The following is a 25774-nucleotide window of genomic DNA, read 5'->3' as shown; positions in this document are numbered from 1 at the left end:
GTATTTTTGATCAAATAAATGCAGCCTGGCTGAGCAGAAGAGACTTTTTTCAAAATCATTTAAAAAATCTTACCGACCCCAAAGTTTTGAATAGCAGTGTGATGATTTAAGTGAACAAAACATGTGATTTTTAGTCTCCACTTTGTACATTGAGCTTTTAACAATATGGGGGGGGGGGGACACTGACACACAAAACAAACATGATTTAGTGCTATCATAAACAATAAACAAACTTGAAGAAATATTCCAGGTTATTATTCACTACAGTTTAATGGTCATTTTTTTCAATACAATGAATAGGGAACGAAGCTTTAAAAAAAAAAAAAGATCTTTCAAGCTTCATAAAGCATTTAATAAGAGTATCGTAAAGACCTCCTACACGGTTGCTATTTTGAGAAGTTAGAAGTTGAAAATAACCGGGAATATTATTTTGACTACACTGGAGATTGCAACTGAAACTGCAAGCAATAACATCAACCACACAGATGCTGACAGCAACCACAACTACAGTTTAACTCCGACACCACCAGAGGCACTGACTGCATTCGTGAGCGATGGCTTTGGTGCTCACTCCTATGTGAGTTGGCCTATATGTTGTTTATATGTTAGTATGTGGTTGCAGACAGCAGTGTGTGGATGCACTGGAGACGAGCCAAACACAGCACACTACACACTGCGCTGCGCTGCGGCTGCTGTGGAGATTATAGCAGGACTAGCAGACGGGACTACCTTACTGGAGTCGCTCCACTGGGTCTCCAAATTCTCCTGTGAACTCTTACCATCCCCTCTCCAGAGGGATTCATTCGCCTCCAGCTGCCCAGAGAGAAACGTACAGTAAGCAACATTGCACTGCCCCTTTTTTTCTGTTTATCACACACTCTGCCAGGTGGCTGATGGGAACTGCATTGCTATTATGTAAAAAGAAAATCAGGCCAGTCCTTCCCAAAAAGCATCAGGAGTCCGCTTGTCAAATCCAGATTAAGCTGTAACTACAGTAAAATTAACTGTAGGCCAGGATTACACATAATCTGTCTCTCATGGTCGATCAACGCATGGCAGACACTTTCTTTGTGTATTTTTATGGTGCACTTTTTAATGGAGCCAGATTGAACTAAAGCTTTAAAACCAGATGTTAATGTCAAACCAGAAACTCACTGGCAGATTACCAAGACATTTTCTTCCTTATAATGACAGAACAATGACTAGTACACAACACAATAAGACAAGGTTCATGCACTGCAAAAAAGACATTTTGACTTCAAAGACCATTTTTTTGGCCACTGTAATAAAAACTTTTGTGATACCTTAATATCAAACCAGGCTCACTGGAAAAAACGTGCATGGGTTCTGCAAAATTATATCACGGTGCTACTTTTGATTATACGTTTTGCTACACTTTCAAAGTGAAATGTCCAGTGACATTTCAAAGCGCTTTTTATCTGTTTATCCAAAATTTTATTACATTGGATGTTGTACGTATCGTGGCATTTCGCAAATGAAGTGGCACTAAAAGGTTAACCACGTTTGAAATTAACGTAACACCGACACTAACAAAATAACAAAAGCAAACGTGAGATAAAAACACATGTGCTGTAGCAACCATGTCATGTTATCTAGCTTCTACAAGTCTCTGAGCTCTTTTATGGTGACTGGTGTTTGACGGACTCGTACCCGAGCGCTTCTCATCACAAGTGCAATGCTGCACCGGGTGCGCTACCGAGCAGGTTTACTACATCAGAACAGACACACATATGGAGCTGCTTATGAGATGACAACATCAAAATGTGTTAGTTTACAAATCATGCACCATGGTAAAAGTGTTATGAGCTCATAACATAGTATTGTGCAAAAAACCAGGCAAAAATAAGTCTTCATTAATCGACAATCTGCCTCTATAATCATAATCTAAGTGAAAAGGGATACAAGTTGTTGGTGTTTTACTGCCACTAGTGTTCATTTCAGCTGGAAAATGCAGTGAATTGTATGTTTAGGTTTAGGTGCTCACATGCTTTGAATGTCTTTCTCTATTAACACAGAACATCAGAAGAAACATAAGTGAAAATCTGAATGTTGAAGTTTCTTTTCTTTTGTTTGTATACACAGAGGCAAGACCGTATGATGGCACATTGTGAGGCCAGTGCCCTCCAGCTCTTCAGATAATGAGATGTTTTATTATTAATGGGATTTTTTAAACAGCACTACACCTGGTGACCGGGCTCTATAAAAAAACCAAAGCTCTCATTAAAATCAATCGGTTATGGAAGTGCGATGAATCCACAGGGACCGATAGCAGGTTTTACACTCCTGTTTGGAAAGCACAAACTTCAAAGCGCTCTTTCTCCTCCCTGACATATGCGCACAAGCCAACAAAAGCACAAGTGCGCACACACAAAACCTTGTTTGCAAGAGGCTCCCATACTCTCTAGGGATTCCATGGCAGCATGTGCCCACTTTTTCTCAGCGTGGAGGTTCAGAGCTGTTAAACCTGAGGAGGGGCTGACAGCAAGTCATGGCCTAGTTTCTCATGTCTCTCAGAAGCAGCAGCGCTGAGACTCTGGGGGATGATATGGAGAGAAATGCAGAGTCACGGAGCACACAAAGACCTGTCTGTATCAGCCCACAGTGGGAGTCTGAAACCGAGACGACTCACCAGTGGCCTTGATGGGGTCTTATAATGAGAAATCAAATATTCATTGATCTTCTCAAATAACAGAGTTGGATGTACACCTACTGTGACTTTTTTGTATTAAAAAAGGGCTTGAGCTTTCACAAACTTTCTGATGTCAGACCGATGAATGCATCAAGTCACGATGAGGTAATAGGGATGAAGCTGAACAGATAATATTATTCATAAACACCAGAAGAACAAGACAAGTTGCCAAGCGGTTTGAGCCAGCAGTTTCTGTATGTGCGTAGCACCTACAGCTCTGCACCTTCTTGCAAATGAATTGGAAAGAGTGCCTGATGTTCATTTTAACAAAACAAAAAAAATTGTTGTTTGCACACTATATGAAGCTTGTCATACAAAATAAATTTAAAAATAAAAAATAAAATAGTTTTGGCAGACCTTTTAGTCTTGTTTGGTGATAAGTCTTATTGACTGAAATACATGAAGTAATACATTTGTCTGAGTGCAACAATACTTCCTATTTTGCATAAGATTATTTTTTAACAAATCCCCTGATTAGTTCAGCTAATTGCAACACCAAAACCTTCACATAAAAGATCACTGAGCTCCACACATGGCATGCAGAGGGGAAAAACAAAACAAGATATAGTAGCCATGAATTAAGAATTAGTTCCTTTATTATAACTTATTAATTTGCTCCCTGGTTTTAGATAAATAACGCTATAGTGGCATGATTTAACTAAATTAAAATGAGGTAAAATAATTGTAAAATGTGGCTGCAAATTAATAAGTCATGAAAACAAATTCTTCATTTGTGGCCACAATATCTATTTTGTTTCCCCACATGTCATGCATGAGGCTCTGTATTTTAAGGGATACCAGCAACACTTGCAAAGTGGAGAAATCAAAAAGAAGTCAAACTGAAAATAATAATTAATAATTAATATAATTAATAAGAAATATTTATTTATTTTGCACACAGGCCTTCATCAGGGCTAAAATATTGCAAATTCAAAAAACTAATACAAAAAAACAAGCTTCAAATGTACAATTAACCAATGGGACAGTCAGATAATAAATAATAATAAATACTTTCCTGTTACTGGCTGTTGACTCTGGAAAATTTTTTGGACGTCCGGATTTTGCAAATACCCTCTCAAAGACCTTGGCTCCTATAACTAACACCGTAGGTTCTCATGCAAGAAATCTGGGAGTTATTTTTGACCCGGCACTTAAATTTGACAAACAAATAAACAGTTGTCAAATCAGCATTTTTTCAGCTTAGGATGATTGCCAAAATCAAATCTTTTCTTTCATTTAAAGATTTAGAAACTGTTATCCACGCATTCATTTCATCCAGACTTGATTACTGTAACTCATTGTATTTAGGGGTCGCTCAATCTTGTCTGTCTCGCCTTCAGTTGGTCCAAAATGCTGCGGCCAGATTTTTAACAAAAACTAGGAAGAGGGAAAATATCACTCCTGTTTTGGTTGGTTTGCATTGGCTTCCCATTGAATATAGAATCCAGTTTAAAGGTATTACTATTTGTTTATAAGTCCCTCACAGGCCTGGCACCAAACTATTTATCTGATCTTCTCCCCCATTATCAGACCAACAGGCCATTAAGGTCATCAAACACTTTGTTGTTGTCTGCTCCTAAGACACGTTTAAAACGTAAGGGGGATCGGGCATTCTCGGTGGCAGCACCTCAGTTGTGGAATAACTTGCCTCTTTACCTGCGATCGGCCACTTCTCTTCAGGTTTTTAAATCTTTAGTAAAGACATATCTTTTTAAAAAGGCTTATGGGCTGGAGTAACTGCTGTATATAGTTTTATTGTGTGTATATTTAGTGTTGTGTATTATTTCTGTCACCTTTTTCTTGTCAATTTGTTTTATGGTTATTGGCTTAATTCTACTTCTCTGTGCAGCACTTTGGTCGGCTCTGTCGTTTTTAAATGTGCTATATAAATAAATTAAACTGAAACTGAAACGTTCCATGCACCTTGCTGATTTTGTGAAGGTCCACCAGAATACCCATAAAAATGCATGGGGCTCTGTACTTTTCTATATATATTAAATAGACAAAAAAAAATACGACCTTTTGATTTATTCTCTGATTTAAGTTTGCGGCCATATTGTACTAATTTATTCTCTCAATTTAATTAAATTGTGTCCATGATTTAATTGTATTAATACAACATGGCGACAAATTAATTTTAAAATTAATCAATTTTTTCTTCTGCATGTCATGCACAGGGATCTGTACTTTTCTATGACAAAAAAATAAGAAATTAAGTTCTCATATCTTTCGAGATGAAAACAGAATAGTAAGTAGGTCAAATCGTGACAGAAAAAAGCAGTCAAGAAAACAAGAAATAAATGCAAAATGAGGGAATACAAGGTATGAGAAGTGCATTTAAAGTCGAAAAGAATGAGGTCTCCATCCTTGGGAAGAACAGTATGAGATGGTACAGAAGTAAACAAGGATTTCTGATGGCAGAAGTGCTCATCACATACCATCAGACTCCAGCAGTGTAAGCTGAAATATGACCGTCATGCTTCAAAAACTCCTGCATCAGGCTCAAGCGACACCCTTGCACTGAGACGTTTCAAGGTCGGGCTGTTCTAGGACGTGAGAGATTGACAATGCCATCGTTCCTGACAAAATCAATGTGAACCAGGAGAGAGGAGAGAATTCAGATGAGTCCAGTGGATCCGTCGAGATGGGCTTTCCCCACAACTTGCACATTTGTTCCTCAAAATCTTGAAATATTCTTGGTGAGAACTACCCAGTTTGAGTGGTTTGTTTGTCTTGAGTTTTGAGAGGGTTGTGAATGTAAACACGGCAGGAAGAGGTTGTCGGCAAATGATTACTTCATTAACATTAATATGTATGAAGGGGCCTAGTGCATGTATCTCTATGGGAGATGGAAGGTTGATATGGAATCATATGAAAGCTGAATAAATAAGCTTTCCATTGATGTATGGTTTGTTAGGATAGGACAATATTTGGCCGAGATACAACTATTTGAAAATCTGGAATCTGAGGGTGCAAAAAAATCTAAATATTGAGAAAATCATCTTTAAAGTTGTTCAAATGAAGTTCTTAGCAATGCATATTACTAATCAAAAATGAAGTTTTGATATATTTACGGTAGGAAATTTACAAAATATCTTCATGGAACATGATCTTAATATCCTAATGATTTTTGGCATAAAAGAAAAATCGATAATTTTGACCGATACAATGTATTGTTGGCTATTGCTACAAATATACCCCAGCGACTTAACACTGCTTTTGTGCTCCAGGGACACTTTCTGGGAAGCAGATAACAGCCTGCTCGGATGATGACATGATCACTCGCTAGTAGGGCTGGGAATTGAGACCTTTAATTACATATCAATATTTCTAAAAAAGCTCTTTCAACTAAAGCTGTAGACTATACCGGAAACCCAAGTAAAACCCTGTTTTACTATTGTAAGCAACCGTGTCATTTTATCTTGCTTCTACAAGTCTCGTGACCAGTGAAGATTCACACCCCTAGCTATTTTTAAGATGGCAGTACTGACTTACAGAGATTGCAACTATAAACAAAAAGCATAGAAACTGCAATTTTGGTTAAAATGTAAAGTTGTAAAGATGTATTTGCACAGCAGAAGAATTAATTAGGGAAAAAATGTAGATAGAGAATAGTTTTGGAATCGGATCGGATCGTGAAGTGCCCGAAGATTCTCACTCCTAGTAAGTAAATAATCTGTAAACCAGTGCGTTTCTCACCTTGAGGCTGGTGTTGGAGCGAGGGTGGCTGAGATTGTTATATCTCCATGTGTCCGTTCCTGGAGTCTCCACAGCTTCCCTGTGCAGATCGGGGCTCATCACATCACTTCCCGGCAATGAAAAGATACCCAGAGAGACGGGGCGCTCCTTCCTAAATACACACACAAAACATACGACTGAACACTTGTAGGTGTGTGATATTTATTGTCTACAATAATATGGTAATTGTTGTTTTAACGATGTGCATGTTGACATTATCGAGTATGCATGAGTATATGCAAAAAAGTCATTCACAAAAGCATTCTCTACATGATAAAACCTATTAGAATGCAGTCAGAATGCCCCTATAGTTCAAGTTATGAAAGCAAAAAATATCCCTGTATGGGTTTTTGTTTTTCAAATTTATAAGATATGAGATACAAGTTATATCAAACAAGCAAGAGTGCCGTTTTCCTGAATATTGGCGCGTGAGTGTGATTGCAAATTTTGTATTGATTTTATATTGAGTTACTAGTTTAGACACAATAATCTGTTTTAGTCTGGGGGTTTTTTTCCAACAAAAATAGTTCCAAGCGAAGCCAGAGCAGGACATTTGTGCATCACAGAGCAACACTGCAGTGTTTCATTCCTGAATGAATCGTTTTTGAACGAATCATATGAGTCAATGATTCAATGATCCATTCATAAAGACAGTCACTTGCTTTGTTTCTAAATGAATCAGCCGTTTTGAATGAATCATTTGAATGAATGATTCAATGAATCACTCATTAAGTCAAGCACTTGCCGCCACCTACTGGTGGTTTTAGTGTTTTATTTATTTATCCATGACAGGCCCAAACCAGCCAAAGCACCAGCACAAAAACACACTCAGTAAAATATACTTTAATTATCGTTATCGAAAAAAAAATATCCCAAAAATATCGAGATACAATTTTGTCAATATCACACACCAATAGACACGAGCAAGAAACATTATGGATTACTTAAATTTTTTTCTCACCAATTTCATATCAAGTATTGGATGGAAATGACACTATATTGCCACCAAAAAACACTATATTAACATACACACCATATTACCTCCAAATGCACCATTTTACCACCAAAACAAGTTTCTGAGTTACATTGGTTTCACAGCTTTTTTTACATTGCTTTCTGGAGAAAAACTCATCGCCACCATGTTACAATTGGACTGACAACTTTCCCAGAACTATAAGGGGTTTCTAAGGCGTTTGGACTGGTAACTAGGGTGTTGCCAAGTCAAAAAGCCAAGTCAAAAGTCGTTATGTTTTTCTGATCCTTATGCATGCCTCAGTACAGGCCTTCTGGATGTTTCCGCCTGCAATACAAAGTTTTGGGTGCGAGAAGTATGTGCCTTAGCAAACAGCACTAGCTCCTCTAGGAGAGCCGAGGAGCGTTTGATTGATGGGACTTTTCTTTTGTCTTCTCTGATTGTCTCTCCTCCTGTTGTGGGTTGCCACAGAGCTGCATTGAGAGCCTGAACCTGCTGACTGCACATTCAGAGCGGATCTGCTCACATGAGCAGGATTTACTCTATTCTGCTGGAACAGTACAGTAAGGAAAGTGTAAAGTACGGTTTGGAAACAAGAACCAGATTTGAGGAAATGTGGATTCAAATACTACCACACAAATCTGTGCTCTATCTCTACCGAGGAACAAGCGTCCCAAAAGTCAAGTGCACCTCATTAACATGCGTTAAGTGAAAATAAAAGGGAGTAAATGCATGCATTTAGGCTTGCATGGAAAATCGAAGCTTTATACATCAGATAGAGCTCCATGAATGTACATCAATACTCATGCTTGTGTAATCACACACGTCACGCAGTAAAGGTCCGAAGTTCAACTCGTGAAGAGCTATTACAGCACAGGCAGTTTCTGTTTCAAGTTATTTATAAAAGCAGAACTAGAAGTAATCTTGCCAGAAATCGGTCAAAAGCAACTAATATGACTGTCTGCATTGGAACAAGTCCAGCTGTTTTCAACTAAATCATATAAAAACTAGATGAAAAAGATTTATCTTAGATGGGCTCAGAAGCAAGCACAGTTTCCCTTTTATCAAAACATAAAAGCGAGTGTTTCATTTCTTGCAATGAACCAAAGCAAGCTGCTCTCTGGAGTCAGGATTAGTTGAAACACTCTTTCAAAATGATCAAAATCACTTTCATTACTCAGATTTAATCAATGAATATAATCTACTGGATTTCTCTGGTTACATTAGAATATCACACAGTCAGAAACAAGTATTTGTTGATTATTAAATAACATTTTTATCAATTTTTACTCAAATTATATTTATCAGTCTTTTATTCTGGCTCATGATAAGAGGTCTACTGTCAAACGTTTCCAGAATTACAGTCAACTAATTGTACAATAAATATTTAGCATAGAGACAATAATGTCTATTTTAGAACCTTTTGTGACACTGTCATAACAACTAAGCACATTTTGAACTCCAAATTGTCTTAATTATGCTAAAATACACTACAGTTCAAATGTTTGTGGTTGGTAAGATTATTTTGATGAAATACGTCTCTTCTGCTCAGCAAGGCTGCATTTTTGGTCAAAAATACAGTAAAAATTGCGCAATATTATTATAATTTCAAACAGCAGTTTTCTATGGGAATCTCTGTTAAACTGTAATTTATTTCTGTGATGCGCAGCTGTATTTTCAGCATCATTACTGCAGTCTTCAGTGTCACATGATCTTCAGAAATCATTCTAATATGCTGATTTGCTGCTCAAGAAACATTTCTGATTATTATCAATGTTAAAAACAGTTGTGCTGATGAATATTTTTGTGGGAACCGTGATACACTTTATTTTTCAGGATTCACAGAAAGTTAAAAAAAACAGCATTTATTTGACAATTTTTTTGTAACATTATAAATGTCTTTACTGTAAAGTCCGTTTCACATTGAGCACGATTGCGAAAAAAGCGAGGCGAATCGCCGGCGAACGTTGCTTTCACACCGAGCACGAAACGATTGATCGCCTTCTGCTAATTCACGCCTGCACGCTAGGTGGTGCCGACTAGCAATGCATTTTTACTCAGATATGTATCTCAAATATGGATTTAACATCGTCCACTGCTCAATATACAGCATTAAATATAGCTAAATAAAGATTGGTTCTACGCCAGAAACACAAACTATCTATAATGCGTACAAGAAAACATCTTAAAATATAAATACAATTAGCATCAAGCCATATTTGAAAATGTATGTGATTATCGGTTTTGCTTAAAACCCACTATAAACCATCATCGAGTGCTTGTAATAACTTTCGATTGTGATCTATAGTTGATTTTGATTCTATAATAGGCAGACATGCGCTCTTTGTAGGCTATGTTTAATAACGCCACACTGCTTTTTGTCATAAACATCCTTTAGTGTTATAAAATTACCATGAGCTGCGTACAAAACACATACAGAAAATATATCGTCATAATCATATGTCTATTTGCTTTCATATTTCATGTGTAGAAAAAATGCACGTTTCACTCGTCACATACAGAAATATATCGTCAAAATCATATGTCTATTTGCTTTCATATTTCATGTGTAGAAAAATGTTTCACTCGTTTTTTTAAACACGGAAGATCTAGAGAGTTAACGTGATTCATAACACCCGCGCACGTGGAAGAAATCGGTCACTCCAGATCATATAATTCAATGGAGAATTTAGAAATTATATTAAGAACATGTGAGAATAAATCTGTTCTCAGATACCAAAGATAACAGGAACTCGGCATCCACTCTCTACCGGGATACTCTTCTTCGGTGTTTGTTTACACTGGTTTTCGAAACAGCGCCACCGCTCTCACCCTTTTGTGCAACAGCAGCTGCTCTGGGCACGTGATCTAAGCTCAAATCTGATTGGACGGCCCGTTTTATCGTTGAGCAACGGGGGAAAAAATCGACACACAGGACGAAAAAAAAAACCTCGCTTTTTCGCACCGCGAATGATCACGCCTGGTGTGAATAGCCCCATAGGGATCTATTGTTTCGATTCAAAAGCGTCATCGCGCCGAACATTCACGCCGAATTAGCGCTTTCAGTGTGAAAAGCCCTTAAGGCTGTCAAATCTATTAATCGTGTTTACATAATATATGTGTGGGTACATGCATATATTTAAGAAATATTTACATTGTGTATATATATATATATATATATACACATATTTATATATGATTTATATTATAAATAAATATAAATATAAATTACATATACTTCTTATGTGTGTGTGTATTTATATATACATGATATACATATTCACACAGTACATACACGTATATTATTATGTAAACAAACTTTTATTTTGGGTGCGATTACTCACGATTAATAGATTTGACACCTACTTTACGGTCACTTTTGATCAATGTAATGCATCCTTTCTGAATAAAAGTAATATTACTGTCTCCAGACTTTTGATTGGTAGTTTTACTAGTGGAGGCCTTATTATCTTTAGACAAAGAATATATATATATATTTTTTTTTTTTCTTCTTATTTTAAAGCTCAGGTTACAGTGTTTACAAGTTTTACAATTCTAATCACCTGAAGACAACACTACGACCATGAAACCAGTTTAACATCTCCAAACAAACAACAGAAAGCTCTTCAAAGCAGCAAACAATATCAGGTGTTCAGTTGCAGCTGTGCTGAATGCAACTCTAGGAAGTATGGAAGTACAGAACAAACTGAAGCCATAGAGAATGAACAATACGCATTTCTCTGACAGAACCCCAGACAGAAAACTGCACTGTGTTGACAAGAGAAATGCTCGATCCACTCTTGATTACTACATTCTCTCGACTCGTCTCAGAGGTAACAGACACATGATGAACAAGCAGTGCATGATTGCAATACAGAGTAAAATCATGCACGACATCAGTAACGTACAAAGACCGACCGACAGAAATGCAGGGAAAACAGAGGCTTAACATGAAGAGGATCAATAACTAGAATAACAAGGCTAACATCCACAAACACACGCGCTGTGGCTGCGTACCTGCTGATGCGGGGCAGGGAGTGTGTGATGGCGGGCAGGCCGTTAGAGACGGAATAATGCACCAGCAGCAGAACGGAGAGAGAGACCAGCACGGCAGAGTTGATGACCACCGCTCCCCCCACGAAGCCAAAGACAAACAGCAGCATGCATCCCGGACTCATGGCTGCTGCCGCCCCCCGATACACGAAAACAACCCCATCAACACCGGCACAGCAGCGTGAGGATCTGTGTGTGTGTGTGTTTGAGCAGCCTCTCACTGATGTGACATCATCCACTCCGGCGAGCAACGAACACACACACACACACACACACACACATACGCATGAGCGGCTTTACAGCAGCTGTCTGTCCTTGTGTGTTGCTCACGCACTCCTCTGATGCCTCATGAACAGCTCTTATGCACTAATTCTGTATGCATTTTCTGTTTTCCATTCCACAGCTGATTGGATGTGGGAACAGATGCGTTTATGCAGATTAGAGAGAACAACAAACACACTCCAGCTCGTCTCCAGAGTAGGGTTCGACCGATGTGTGTTTTTCAGGGCCGATGCCGATACCGATTATTACAGATCAAGTAGACCGATAACCGATATTTTGAACTGATATATGTGTCTGGTGTAAAAATGAAAATTAATGTCAAAGTTAAGAATAACAAAGGCTCTGACAAAAACTTTCTTTAAATGCTTTTCAATTATTTTAGCGGAAAATCGGTTTAGAAATGACCGATAACCATAAAAAAAGCTTAATATCGGTGCCGATAATCGGTCAACCCCTACTCCAGAGAAAACAAAAGCACAATCCACCTGCTAACAGGTGTCAGGGGAATGAATCCTGGACTTTGAAGTGCATGCATTGTATTTACGCAATTTAAAATAAACAAAATGCAGCTTGTTATCTGGCATTATGCATATTAAATACAGCAAGCTTTTTCTGTCTTTAACACTGAGTATAAAACTATGGAAGCCCATTTCTGCCACTGAATAAAATATAAAAAAAAGGTAATTGCGACTTTTTATCACGCAATTGTGATTTTATTTCTCAGAATTGCGACTTTATTTATCAGAACTGTGACTTTATATCACACAATTCTGAGAAAAATGTCAGAATTTTGAGATATAAACTCGCATTAAATGATATAAAAAGTGATATAAAAAGTTGCAATTCTGAGAAATAAAATCACAATTGCGAGATATAATATAATTATGAGTTTATATCTCGCAGTTCTGACTTAATAACTTGCAGCTGCGACTTTATATCCTGCAATTCTGACTTAATTTCACGCAATTGCGAGTTTATATCAAGCAAATTCTGAGAAAAAAGTCAGAATTGTGAGATAAAAACTCACAATTACCTTTTTTTATTTCTTATTCAGTGGCGGAAACGGCTTCCATATAAAACACATTGTTCTTTAAAGTCAATGCTGGAATAAAAAAATAATTAATTGTACAAAAACAAAAATGTTTTGGTGTTAAAATCAGCTTGAATGTTGAAGGGAACAACTTTTTATACCACATACTAATGCTGCACGATTATGACAAAATTCATAATTGTCGATTATTCCCTTGAAATTGTAATTGAGATTATTAATGATTACGATTATCACAATATTATTACATTGAATGATGTTTATGCCATTGTTTGAAACAACCGCATGCCATATTTTTAGATGAAAATAAGCTGAAAACACTAACTGAAAAACTTTTATTGCTTTTCTATTGTATTAAGCAGCAAATGTCAACTATACATTGGATTGTTTTTTTTTTTCTTTAAGTAAAAGAAGTAAAAACATGCATGGTATTATAATGTTATACTAAAACTAAAATTAAAACAATGGAAAAACCTTTAAGATAACCTGTAGAAAGAGAAAAAAACACATCTTAAGCACGCGGAATAACAAAAGTGGACTTTGAACGATTGCCTAATTTGATTAAATTGGGCAGCCCAACCACACACTGCTGTTTTTCCGAACACTTTGATTCGACACGATCACATTTTTTAAATAATCCCATAATCCTCTCAGCAGATGGATCCATCTATAAACCAACAGTCGTGTCCTTCACAAGCAACACATGATTCTCACTACACTTGTAACATGGTTCAGTCCAGCACGGGGGTTTTCAAACTGTGGTCCGGTCTGAAAATTTGACTGTAAAAAAAGCTTATTGAATTTAACATTTATTATTATGGTTTCATTCTGCTTTCTCATGTCTGAAAATCATAAGATTAATTGTGATTACTTCATTCTACGACAGTCACAGTTTTAAAAAATAGTCCATAGTTATATAAGATTTTTTTAAGGAACTTAATATTTTAATTTAGCAAAGATGCATTAAATTGATCAAAAGTGTCAGTAAAGATATTTATAATGTTACTTACAAAAGATTTATATTTAAAAAAATGCTGTTCCTTTGAACTTTCTGTGCATCTGTGAATCCTGAAAAATACAACGTATCACGGTTTCCACAAAAATATTGTGCAGCACGACTGTTTTCAACATTGATAATAATCAGAAATGTTTCTTGAGCAGCAAATCAGCATATTAGAATGATTTCTGAAGATCATGTGACACCGAAGACTGGAGTAATGATGCTGAAAATACAGCTGCGCATCACAGAAATAAATTACAGTTTAACAGATATTCACATAGAAAACAGCTGTTTTAAATTGCAATAATATTTCACAATTTTTACTGTATTTTTGATCAAATAAATGCAGCCTTGGTGAGGAGAAGAGAGACGTATTTCAGAAACATTACAAAACACAAATCTTACCGACCACAACCTTTCGAACAGAAGTGTAAATATTTTACAGATATTTTGTATAGTCAAATGAAAATATAAAAGCCAATTAATTTAATTTAGCAAACAACATGTTGTCTTTATAATATCAGCCAGCCATCACTGAAACCCTTGTAGAAACCATTAATTACAGCTTGCTTTATACACACAGAAACTGTGTAGGTGTAGTGTTTCCGAATGAGAGCGAGATCAGAAACCTCACCTAATTCTGCTCTGACTCGCAGTGTCTGTGGTCTCTCCCGTCATCTGTTGGTATTTGGTACGTTCCAAGTGCTCCATGTAACTGTGGATCATCTGTGAATGCAAACACACACACTATTGGTTGATGACAGCAGCAACCTTTTCGGCCCTAAATGCACTAAAGGAGTCTTTTGACAACACTAATGCAGAGGCAAGATGAAAAGAAAAAATGCCATCGAAACTTTTCTAAAGACAGTAAGTTCCCCTCAGACATACATTCATATAAACTACCCCTAATTGAATCGCAATTTGTTTAACATCTCAACCGATTTGAATCGTCACATATTTGAATCGATTTTCAACCGGCTCGCGGTTCACCGTTACATCCCTAATATATATCTTCATACAGAAAGAGTAAAAATGTAGACGCATCGGTTCTGCTGCAGGCTATAGGATGACTTCAAAATATTTAAATCGTTATTAATATATTTTTAAAAAATCTAACTCTAAATTTAAATGCTAAAAAGTAAAAAAAAAATCATTGTGTTCTTATTGTCCCTCTATAGCTATTGTTTATAATAAAAAGAGCATTTAGCACAGTTCTTGAAACTTCTGGAATCACAAAATCAATCATGGTTAATTAGTTAAATATATTGACACTTCCAGTTTCTGTTCAAAGAAAAAAGCTTTGTTATAGTTAAAGTAGAAATACTGGCAATATCTACGGTGAAAAAGGTTGAGAAGCACTGAATTTTAAATTAACCTTCATTTCATATTGAACAGCCATCGCAGATTCTAAATTTCCAATGTAAGAACTAAACAATAAAAATGCAGCTAAAATAATGAATAATTCGCTCCGGTGAGAATATGCTAGTCTTGTGAGAGCTAAGTTTTGTTTACAGCTAAGGAAAACCTCACGGACGTGCGTATGACAGTTAGCGGAAGCTAGAGATTACGGTTTATAAAGTTTTAAATATGGATATTTTTATTACACAAATGAATCGTTTCGCTTCAGAAGGCCTTTATTAAACCCCGGAGCTGTGTGAGGCACTTTTTATGATGGATGGATGCACTTTTTTGGGCTTCAAAATCTCGACACCCATTCACTGCCATTATAAAGCTTGGAAGAGCCAGGACGTTTTTTAATATAACTCCAATTGTAAAGAAGAAAGTCATACACACCTAGGATGGCTTAAGGGTGAGTAAATCATGAGCTAATTTTCATTTTTGGGTGAACTGTCCCTTTAAGGCATGTTTTACACAATGTTATTCACTACATGAACATGGAGAAGTTATATTTGTAATTAATATTTAAATTTACACTAACCATCTACAATCATTTTCATTGATATACACCAATATAACAATACAGATGAATAAACAGTAGTGCTGTCAAGCGATTAATCGCGTCCGAAATAAAAGTTTTTGTTTAATATAACAATACAGATGAATAAACAGTAGTGCTGTCAAGCGATTAATCGCATCCGAAATAAAAGTTTTTGTTTACATAGTATATGAGTGTGTACGGTGTATATTTATTATGTATATATAAATACACACACATGCATGTATATATTTTGGAAATATTTACATGCATATACATTTATATTCTTGTATTTTATATTATATGTAAATATATTTAATATATTAACATGACATATTTTTATTAAATATATGCATGCATGTGTTTGTATTTATATATACATAATAAATATACACAGTACACACATATACGTATATTATATAAACAAAAACTTTTATTTTGGATGCGATTAATCGTTTGAAAGCACTAATAAAAAGCAATATTTTTTTTTTTTTACAACACATAAATAAAATTGATGTAAGATTTACATAATTTACTCAGAAATTTCACAAATAGTTCCAAAAAAAAAAAGAAAGAAAAGTAAGTTGAAAAACTGAAATGGTATTTTCTTATTTTCTTACACCTTTAAAAAAAGATTGGTCTCTTTTAAAATGTTATTAAAACAGCACAAGGATAACTTCAAATAAACAATTTTTTACACAAGCAAATATTTGAACGAGTTGTTAATATTGAGCACATTACCCGGCTCTTCGAGGTAAAGCAGGTAACTTACTCTGGTCTGCGTAGTTCTTGGTCTTGAGCTCCATCTGTCTGGTTTGAGCCTCCAGCATCTGCACACGGTTCTGAAGATCTTTCTTATCCTGCTCTTGAGAGTCCTCATACTCAATATATCTCTAGAGGAGACAGAGAGAGATTTTACACACTGAGATATTTCTACAGGTACACTGTAGAATGTACAGTGGGTACGGAAAGTATTCAGACCCCCTTAAATTTTTCACTCTTTGTTATATTGCAGCCATTTGCTAAAATCATTTAAGTTAATTTTTTTCCTCATTAATGTACACACAGCACCCCATATTGACAGAAAAACACAGAATTGTTGACATTTTTGCAGATTTATTAAAAAAGAAAAACTGAAATATCACATGGTCCTAAGTAATCAGACCCTTTGCTCAGTATTTAGTAGAAGCACCCTTTTGATCTAATACAGCCATGAGTCTTTTTGGGAAAGATCCAACAAGTTTTTCACACCTGGATTTGGGAATCCTCTGCCATTCCTCCTTGCAGATCCTCTCCAGTTCTGCCAGGTTGGATGGTAAACGTTGGTGGACAGCCATTTTTAGGTCTATCCAGAGATGCTCAATTGGGTTTAAGTCAGGGCTCTGGCTGGGCCATTCAAGAACAGTCACAGAGTTGTTGTGAAGCCACTCCTTCGTTATTTTAGCTGTGTGCTTAGGGTCATTGTCTTGATTTAAAACAGCTGTTTTCTATGTGAATATCTAACAAACTGTAATTTATTTCTGTGATGCGCAGCTGTATTTTCAGCATCATTACTCCAGTCTTCAGTGTCACATGATCTTCAGAAATCATTCTAATATGCTGATTTGCTGCTCAAGAAACATTTCTGATTATTATTAATGTTGAAAACAGTTGTGCTGCACAATATTTTTGTGGAAACCGAGATACATTTTATTTTTCAGGATTCACAGATGAATAGAAAGTTCAAAAGAACAGCATTTATTTTAAATCTGTTGTAACATTATAAATGTCTTTACTGTCACTTTTGATCAATTTAATGCATCCTTGATAAATAAAAGTATTAAATTCTTTCAAATATATATATAAATATACACATAGTCACCACTGACAAGCTACTACTAGATATATTGTAGAAACTTGTAGAAAATAAATTTTCTGTGAAGCTGCTTTGCAATTGTATCGTGAAAAGCGCTATACAAATAAATAAATAGATAAATAAAAGTTTCTTTGTAAAATAATTTTTAATGTGTATTTACGAAGAAAAACTGAGAATTGCTAAACTCCAATATCCAGCCAATTTGCTAAACCCACAGCCAAATGTTCAGTCTTTTCAAACATCATTTCAGCCACTTATTCAGTGTTTTTGGGCAGCCACATAAGTATAGCTCACATGGGACGAGTCTCTCAGGCACAAACAGCCCGATCAGGCCTCTGGAGAACATAAGAGTCAAGTGAAAACACAAGGTCAACACAGCAGTCAGTGGACGTCCGAGTGCGATGCGAACCAGGGGTCATTTCTATAATCAACTCTTTCTGCTGCCAGCAGAGACACACAGCTGAAATCCCAGCAGTGGCTGAAGTCTAGAGGACCAACAGCTGCTGGAAAGTTTGTGACTCAGCTGTGACTCAAGAGTGGACGTTTGCCCGGCTTACTCACTCCCATTTCACTCTTTCATATGCCAAACACGAACACGCCAGTGATGGGCGAGGTCTGTGGGTACGAGGGCAGCTGGGAGTCTCCTTCCAGACTCCAAACACACAGCATGTCCTCACCTCTATTGTTAGATGTCACCCAAGCCCTGCAGCCACAGACGCAACGGACCACGACACTAATATCTGCGCTAACCGCCACTGTTTGTGTTTGTCGTGTGCGCTTATGCGTGGGTGCAAGTCAGCGGCTTAAAGGTGCACTAAATAGTTTTTTCATATAAAGAAATAAACAGTATTGTGGACAAATAATATCCCCCACATAAAATTCAGAATAAATTAATCAAGGATGGCAAATATGCATGCAAATATGGTGCATTTACAATAGCATGAGTAACTGAAAGTCGCCAAAAGAAAAAAAAAACAATTTTACAAATGAATGCATTTTGTCTGGAAAACAACTGACTGAAAAGACTGTTCATTATGCATGAACTAATTATTCAAATTACTATACATTTATATATTTATGCATTACATATATGTGTCCCTGTAGCACAAAAGCAGTGTTAAGTCGCTGGGGTATATTTGTAGCAATAGCCAACAATACATTGTATGGGTCAAAATTATACATTTTTCTTTTATGCCAAAAATCATTAGGATATTAAGTAAAGATCATGTTCCATGAAGATATTTTGTACATTTCCTACCGTAAATATATCAAAACTTAATTTTTGATTAGTAATATGCATTGCTAAAAACTTAATCTGAACAACTTTAAAGATGATTTTCTCAATATTTAGATTTTTTTGCTCCCTCAGATTCCAGATTTTCAAATAGTTGTATCTCGGCGTTTATGCTTAAATCGAGAGAAGCAGAAATCGTAATCATGATTAATATACGATTCATCGTACAGATGGATTATGCAGGTCAGAAATAACATGCACAATTTGAATGGGAAATGCATAGACTTGTGACTGTAGTAGTGAACTGGAGTAAAATCTAATAAGAGCATTAGCAGCCAGAGCACAGGGGTCTCGATTTATAAACACACTATACTATACACTACACTGAAAGAAGCACTTGTGCAGAATTCACTTCGAAGCAGCCGAAGCGCCACAGGCTTGTTGAAGCGTCCGTGTTCAGTTCATCATATGATCTGGAGCACAGCGCTCATATGACAGCGGAGCAGAGGAACAGCGTCTGGCTGCATACAGACTTCAGGCTCTCTGCTCCACATAATATCCCCATTGTGCCGCCACGGATAGAGGCTGCTGTGTAGCGCCACTCTATTGATAGAGCTCTCTTTAAGTCGACTGCGCCTTCACTACACTTCCTCCGGGGCTCAGAGCCATCGCTCATAACGGCCACGGGATATATGCTGTGCTAGCTGGCTTTCGCTCGGGAGTGCCTCTCTTCGGTTATCTGAGCCGAGCGTCATGCATGGATTCATTGGCTCTGAACTGGGTTAGGCAGAGTCACATGAGGTCAGGCACGGACAGGGTGATGAATCTTTCACACATGCATTAAAAGGCAGCAAGTAATGCTTACATTTTATTCAGACACTCAAACTGAGCAGATGCTGATATTTATATGATGAAATTCTGATGCGTGTAACGTAAATCAATGAGATCTTTATAACAGTTATATCAGTCGTCGCTCTATATCTGCAGTAATCTGTCTCAGTAAGATGAGATTGAAATGATCCAAACATATAATGCAGTGATTGAGAGCTGAAGAAATAAAGGCTCCTCAGAAGATGTGAGATGTTCTGGAGGCTTGTGAAGATCATTCCTCCGCTGAGGAACAGTGAAAGTAAAGCTTCTGGAAACAAACAGTCTTTAAGGGGGTCACACAGTCAAATGTCTGTGCCATTAAACCAGATGTGTTACTCTTCAGATGCATATAAACATGTTTATATAATCTAACCTGCTCAGCAAGATTCTCTTCAAACTTTTTGGCAAAGAAACCTGACTGTTCATCAGGCCTTTGCTCAAGATAATCACGGTTTTAGGGTTAATATCAATAGCAGTCCAATATCACAGATGATTATGCATAATTAACATTGAGAACACAATGCATTTGTGCTGCATTATGAATTGCACTCTGACACAATTGCTCGGCGAGTCAATGCTGTGAATACTGACAAACTCTTATGATGTATGCAGTATCCTACAGTGTGCCATAAAAGACCTCTCTGGCAATGAGAGGAAAAACTATCTGATGTTCTGCATGACAGAAGAGTTTGAGGTCATATAGCAGGATTAAGGCACTTAAGAGATGTTCTCGCACAAAGGTGAAACTTGTTTGACAGCAAAGCGCTAACTTGCTCAAGCTGTAATCAGTTTGTCACATTAACAAATAATCTGGTTTTAGCATGCACACAGAGACACAGGATTACAGTAACAGGCCCATGATTTTAAACATCTCACGAACGTCCAGCGGAAAGCTCAGTAGCATACAATGAATAACAAGACAGCAATAACATCAAGCTGAACAGAGGTGCAATTAGTGCAATGCAAAAAAAACAGACAGAATCGCGGAAAAGTCATGGAAAATTAAGAGTGTTTAGCTGACTTAGACATATTGTATAATCACATTACAACTACAAGACACGGCTTGCTCGACCTGACAGCTGTTAGTGTGTCTATAACAGAACCACTGGCAAGCACGAGTGAAGTAATGTGACCACTGGAAACATTCTGCATGAGTCTATTTCTGACATAATCATCGTTTTGCAGGCTATACTTAGTACAGTAACAGGCCCATGATTTTAAACATCTCACGAACGTCCAGCGGAAAGCTCAGTAGCATACAATGAATAACAAGACAGCAATAACATCATGCTGAACAGAGGTGCAATTAGTGCAATTAGTGCAATGCAAAAAAAACAGCCAGAATCGCGGAATCTAGTTATAAAAATGGAATTTAGAGTGCGGACTTCACCATTTCATTTGAGAAAACTATCGGCAGATACACAAAGAAACTTAATTTAACTGGTATCTAAAAAAAGCTTATTTATTAGAATACAAGATGACATGGGTCAAAAACAATGATAACAACAACTATTTTTTTTAACGCTAATCCTTAGCGTTGAGCCCTAATGACAAGAAAACATGTATTTCTTGAGTTGTTCTAGTGGACTGTACTTGCAGCACGACCAGTGTGATCTGATTTACAGACAAATCTTTCTTTTAAAGCGGTAATTAATTCCCAAACCTTTTTGAAAGCCGAACCCCTTTGAGACAAAATATTTACTTTAAGTGCCCCCTAAAATTTCAGCTTAATATTTCAATAATTTAACAACTAATTTGCATGCTCACAGTTCTCTGATATTGGTTAATGGTCACATGACATGCAGGTAAACAATTTTTTTATTTACTTATTTTCATTTAATTTTAAATTTTTTATTAATTAATTATTTATTAGCTTTCCATCAACTCAGGAACCCCATTTTGAGAAACCCTGGCATAGGGAAACATTTGATAAACACGCGTTTGAATCATCTGCCGAATCATTCTCTGAACGAATTCCTGAATCTATCAGAGCTGTTCCTGAATCAGCGTCTGACTCAATACTGCACTGCAGCTTATCATTACTTTCAGAGTGTCGTCATCTCAAAATAAAGCTTGTTTTGTGTACTTAAGGTTCTTGAAACTTAAATCAGTATAATACTGACTGGTTGTTCATATGATGCAGCAATAGTCATCGGCAGATGTTATTGTTGAAAGCTATCTGAAGCATTTAGAGTTGGCGATTCACTGATTCGGACTGGAAGGTTATGGTTATTAGTGTTTGATTTAATGTCTTCGCTATATAGTATAGTGTGCCAGACAGCAAACATCCTTTATGCATTTAAACGCCAAAGCTGTGATTTAGGACACTTTCCACAAGTGCACCATTGATGCATTACCGTAAACCCAATGCACTTGCATATTTTCACTGTCACAATCTTAACACAAATTAAGAGTGTTTAGCTGACTTAGACATATTGTATAATCACATTACAACTACAAGACACGGCTTGCTCGACCTGACAGCTGTTAGTGTGTCTATAACAGAACCACTGGCAAGCACGAGTGAAGTAATGTGACCACTGGAAACATTCTGCATGAGTCTATTTCTGACATAATCATCGTTTTGCAGGCTATACTTAGACTCTGTGGGGTTTGTCCCTTTGTACACTGTATATGCCACTTTACAATGAACCAGTGCACGTCTAACACGTCTTCCACAGGCTTCCCATGTGTCACATGATCCTTCAGAAATCATTCTGATATGCTGATTTATTATCAATGTTGGAAACATTTTTTATTTTTTTTGAAACTGTGATACTTTTTTCAGGATTATTGAATGAATAAAGTTAAAAAGAACAGCATTTATTTAAAATATAAATATTTTCTAACAGTACAAGTCTTTATTATCACTTTTTATCAATTTAGCACATCCTTGTTGAATAAAAGCATTTAAAATATATTAAAATAGAAAACCGTTATTTTAAATTGTAATAATATTTCACAATATTACTGTTTTTTCTGTATTTCTGATCAAATAAATGCAGCCTTGATGAGCAGAAGAGACTTCTTTAAAAAACATCACAAATCTTACTGATCCCAAACTTTTGAACAGCAGTGCAGACAGGAATAAAACTTTAAAGTTTAGTATAAGTTACTTTCTGGCTGGTTAGGAGAAGAAAAAAATTGTAATGTAATTTAAATCTACAGATGCACATAGATAAAGTGCGATAAAATTAACTCTTTAATGTGTATTGTGGATGTTTTCTGTATTACTAATACAGCATAATATCTCCAGTGCATAAGAATCAGCACACTTTATAAACGCACGGAGTCATAATGACAATCAAGGCAGCGCAGACACTTCAGGGGTTAAATCTGATCTGAGACCGAGATGAACTGTTTCTGTACAGCTCTGGTTGGATCTCTGGCTCTAGGAACTCTTCTCCTGAAGTGGCCTAGTCTCTCACCTCCTCTTTGCTCTTCCTCAGCGCTTTCTCCCGCTCGTACTGGGTGACGAGCTGCTCGTTGTCCTCCTTCAGCAGCTCCAGCTCCACCTCCTGCTCCTGGTTCTCCGCGAACACCGAGTCCAGGTTCTCCAGAACCGCCACGACCAGCGGCATGAGCTCCTTCACCACGTCCTCGTCGTATCTGCCGATCATCCGCTCGAACTCGCGGTAGATGGAGCTCGCCAAGCCGGACACCCGCTCGGACATCATCGCCGAAGAGCCCGGGTCCTCCTGGTAAAGGACGTCGTCCTCCAGCTCCATTTCTCTTGGTTTGTTGTTGATGTTTTCCGAGCTCCGTCCGAAGTCTTACGCTACTTTAAGACGCTAACGTTAACTCTCCAGATCTCCGTTTACTTCGCGACGTCTGCTGTTCGACTTACATTTACGAGGAACTTTTAGGAAACCGCTCCAACACCGAGAGAGACTAAACCTGCTCCGTTGCCGAGCTAACCGGTCCCGGTCCCTCGGGGACAGTTATTTGACCGGATAATCTGCACTAAACAGCAGTGGTTAAGTACAGTCCCGACGGGAGACGAGACTAGTGGACTCTGAGCGCAGGGTTGCCAGGTTTTTACAACAAAACCCGCCCGACTGCTACGTAAAACGAGCCCAATCGCGTTCCGGGAGTAACAAAAGACGTTTTTGGTTGGAATTCGCATTCCAGCGGATAAATATCACGTTATTGGTGTCGCTTCAACCCGCGGCAACAGCGTTAAAGTAGCCCGATTCCGCGTGGGAAAACCGCGGACCTGGCAACACTGCGACCGTCACGCGATGACGTCACGGCCCAGGAGCGCGGTGGGCGGGGCGACGATGCTGTTTGTTGACACCCGCAAAACTTTTGCTATCTGCTTTGTTTATTTGACTCTAGCAGTTTGCATTTAAATATTTGCATATAAATAACTTTTTAATTGAAAATTATACGTGACTTCCTGCACGGGTCCAGAAGGAATCAACGAGTGACCACAGTTTCTACGAACTATTTTCACAAACTATATAGATAAATGGGAAAAAATGTAGATATATATTTGATTACTCCAGTCTTCAGTGTCACATGATCTTCAGAAATCAGTATAATATGCTGATTTATTATCAATGTTAGAAACAGTTTTGATGCTTAATATTTTAATTATATAATTATATATAATAATATATTTATGTGGAACCTGTCATACTTTTTTCAGGATTCTTTTATGAATACAGTTAAAAAGAACAGCATTTATTTAAAATATAAATCTTTTCTAACAATACATATATATACAATTTTTTTTATTATTGAATTAATTGCACAATGTGGCGATTAATTAATCCAATTAATTGCACATCAAATCCGGCCGAGAAATTACCCCCAAAAGATCATTTAAATTCATTATTGTGTTAAATGAGAAAATAATCAAATAGACATTACAAAATGTAGCTTTAAAAGAAATATTTTCATTTCTGGGTGAGCTATCCCTTTAAAATTTTTATTTCCATCCTTTTTTTAAAATTTTAAATATGAAATAATTTTTAATGAAATTATACTCTAAATAAGAAACTAAAACTGACAGTATGTGGCAGTAAATTAATGTGTTAAACAGACAAACTTTATATATATATATGTGTGTGTGTGTGTGTGTGTGTGTCTGTGTGTGCGAGCGAGTGTGTGTGTGTGTGAGTGTGTGTCTGTGTGTGCGTGTGAGTGTGTGTGTGTGTGACAGTTTGTGTGTGTGCGAGTGTGCGTGTTTGAGTGCGTGTGTAGTGCGTGTGTGTGTGTGTGTGTGTGTGTGTGTGTGTGTGACAGTTTGTGTGTGTGTGTGACAGTGTGTGTGTGTGTGTGTGTGTGTGTGTGTGAGAGAGAGAGTGTATATACACAACAGTTGTTGATCCAAGATTCATTTCTTCATGACAAGAACAAGAAAATAACATTTTTAAGTAATGCTTAAAAACTCCGCACTATCTACGATATTCTGGTCCCTGGATATAACTCGGGGTCCTGTCTGATTTATCATTCGCAAGAGCCACTTATAAACATGCACTTTATATAGTCTCACTTTTTCCAACATAGGACAGACCAACTCTTCCTCAGCATTTGTATTTTGGAAAAATGCATGACATCCTGAAAAAACAGAAAAGGCTGCAGTGGCGTAAACGAACAGACACTGATATGAAGCTCTCGTCTACATCAGAAGAAATGTTTTCATGCGTTTGGTGCCATGCATCAAAGTCTGATCACCCGATACTCAAGCGGCGAAGATACGCCACAAAAACATCACGCCACCAGGATACTGATAATACTGACTTTTTCTTGCTCGAGTCTTAATCGCTCATCTTAAACAAACACAAAAAATTAAAGGAACTCTTACAGCTGAACAACACAGAATTAAAAATAATGTCACATGGGAATATATGGCAGTTCATGAAGCCTTTAAAGGACATTTTATGCCCCTTTTTACAAGATGTACAATGTGTCTGTGAAGTTTCAGCTCAAAATACTCCACAGATCATTTATTATATCATTTTGAAAATGCCTATTTTGAGTGGAAGCAGAAACAGCTGTTTTTCGTGCCTGTCTCTTTAAATGCAAATGAGCTGCTGCTCCCCGCCCCCTTTTCCAGAATAGAGCTGC

The 25774-nt window shown here is 37.0% G+C and overlaps 1 protein-coding gene across 1 annotated transcript in view; it reads right to left on the bottom strand.

Moving 5' to 3' along the window:
- LOC107742595 (C-Jun-amino-terminal kinase-interacting protein 4-like) overlaps positions 1 to 23751 on the bottom strand; it is a 48817-nt gene extending 25066 nt beyond the window's left edge. The window contains exons 1-6 of the mRNA XM_016555638.1: positions 23128 to 23751; positions 16513 to 16633; positions 11439 to 11604; positions 7732 to 7920; positions 6410 to 6560; positions 675 to 813 (exon numbers count right to left, since the gene is read on the bottom strand). Coding sequence (XP_016411124.1) covers positions 675 to 813; positions 6410 to 6560; positions 7732 to 7920; positions 11439 to 11604; positions 16513 to 16633; positions 23128 to 23427 — 1066 coding nt within the window. The 5' untranslated portion in view covers positions 23428 to 23751. The remainder of the gene's footprint in view (positions 1 to 674; positions 814 to 6409; positions 6561 to 7731; positions 7921 to 11438; positions 11605 to 16512; positions 16634 to 23127) is intronic.
- Between the last annotated feature and the right edge of the window lie 2023 nt (positions 23752 to 25774).

Source organism: Sinocyclocheilus rhinocerous, unplaced genomic scaffold (genome assembly GCF_001515625.1).
Source record: "Sinocyclocheilus rhinocerous isolate Xijiao unplaced genomic scaffold, SAMN03320098_v1.1 scaffold706, whole genome shotgun sequence".
Lineage (NCBI taxonomy): Eukaryota > Metazoa > Chordata > Actinopteri > Cypriniformes > Cyprinidae > Sinocyclocheilus > Sinocyclocheilus rhinocerous.
Note: the sequence above shows the minus strand (reverse complement) of the source record. Positions and strands in the feature narration are given on the sequence as shown.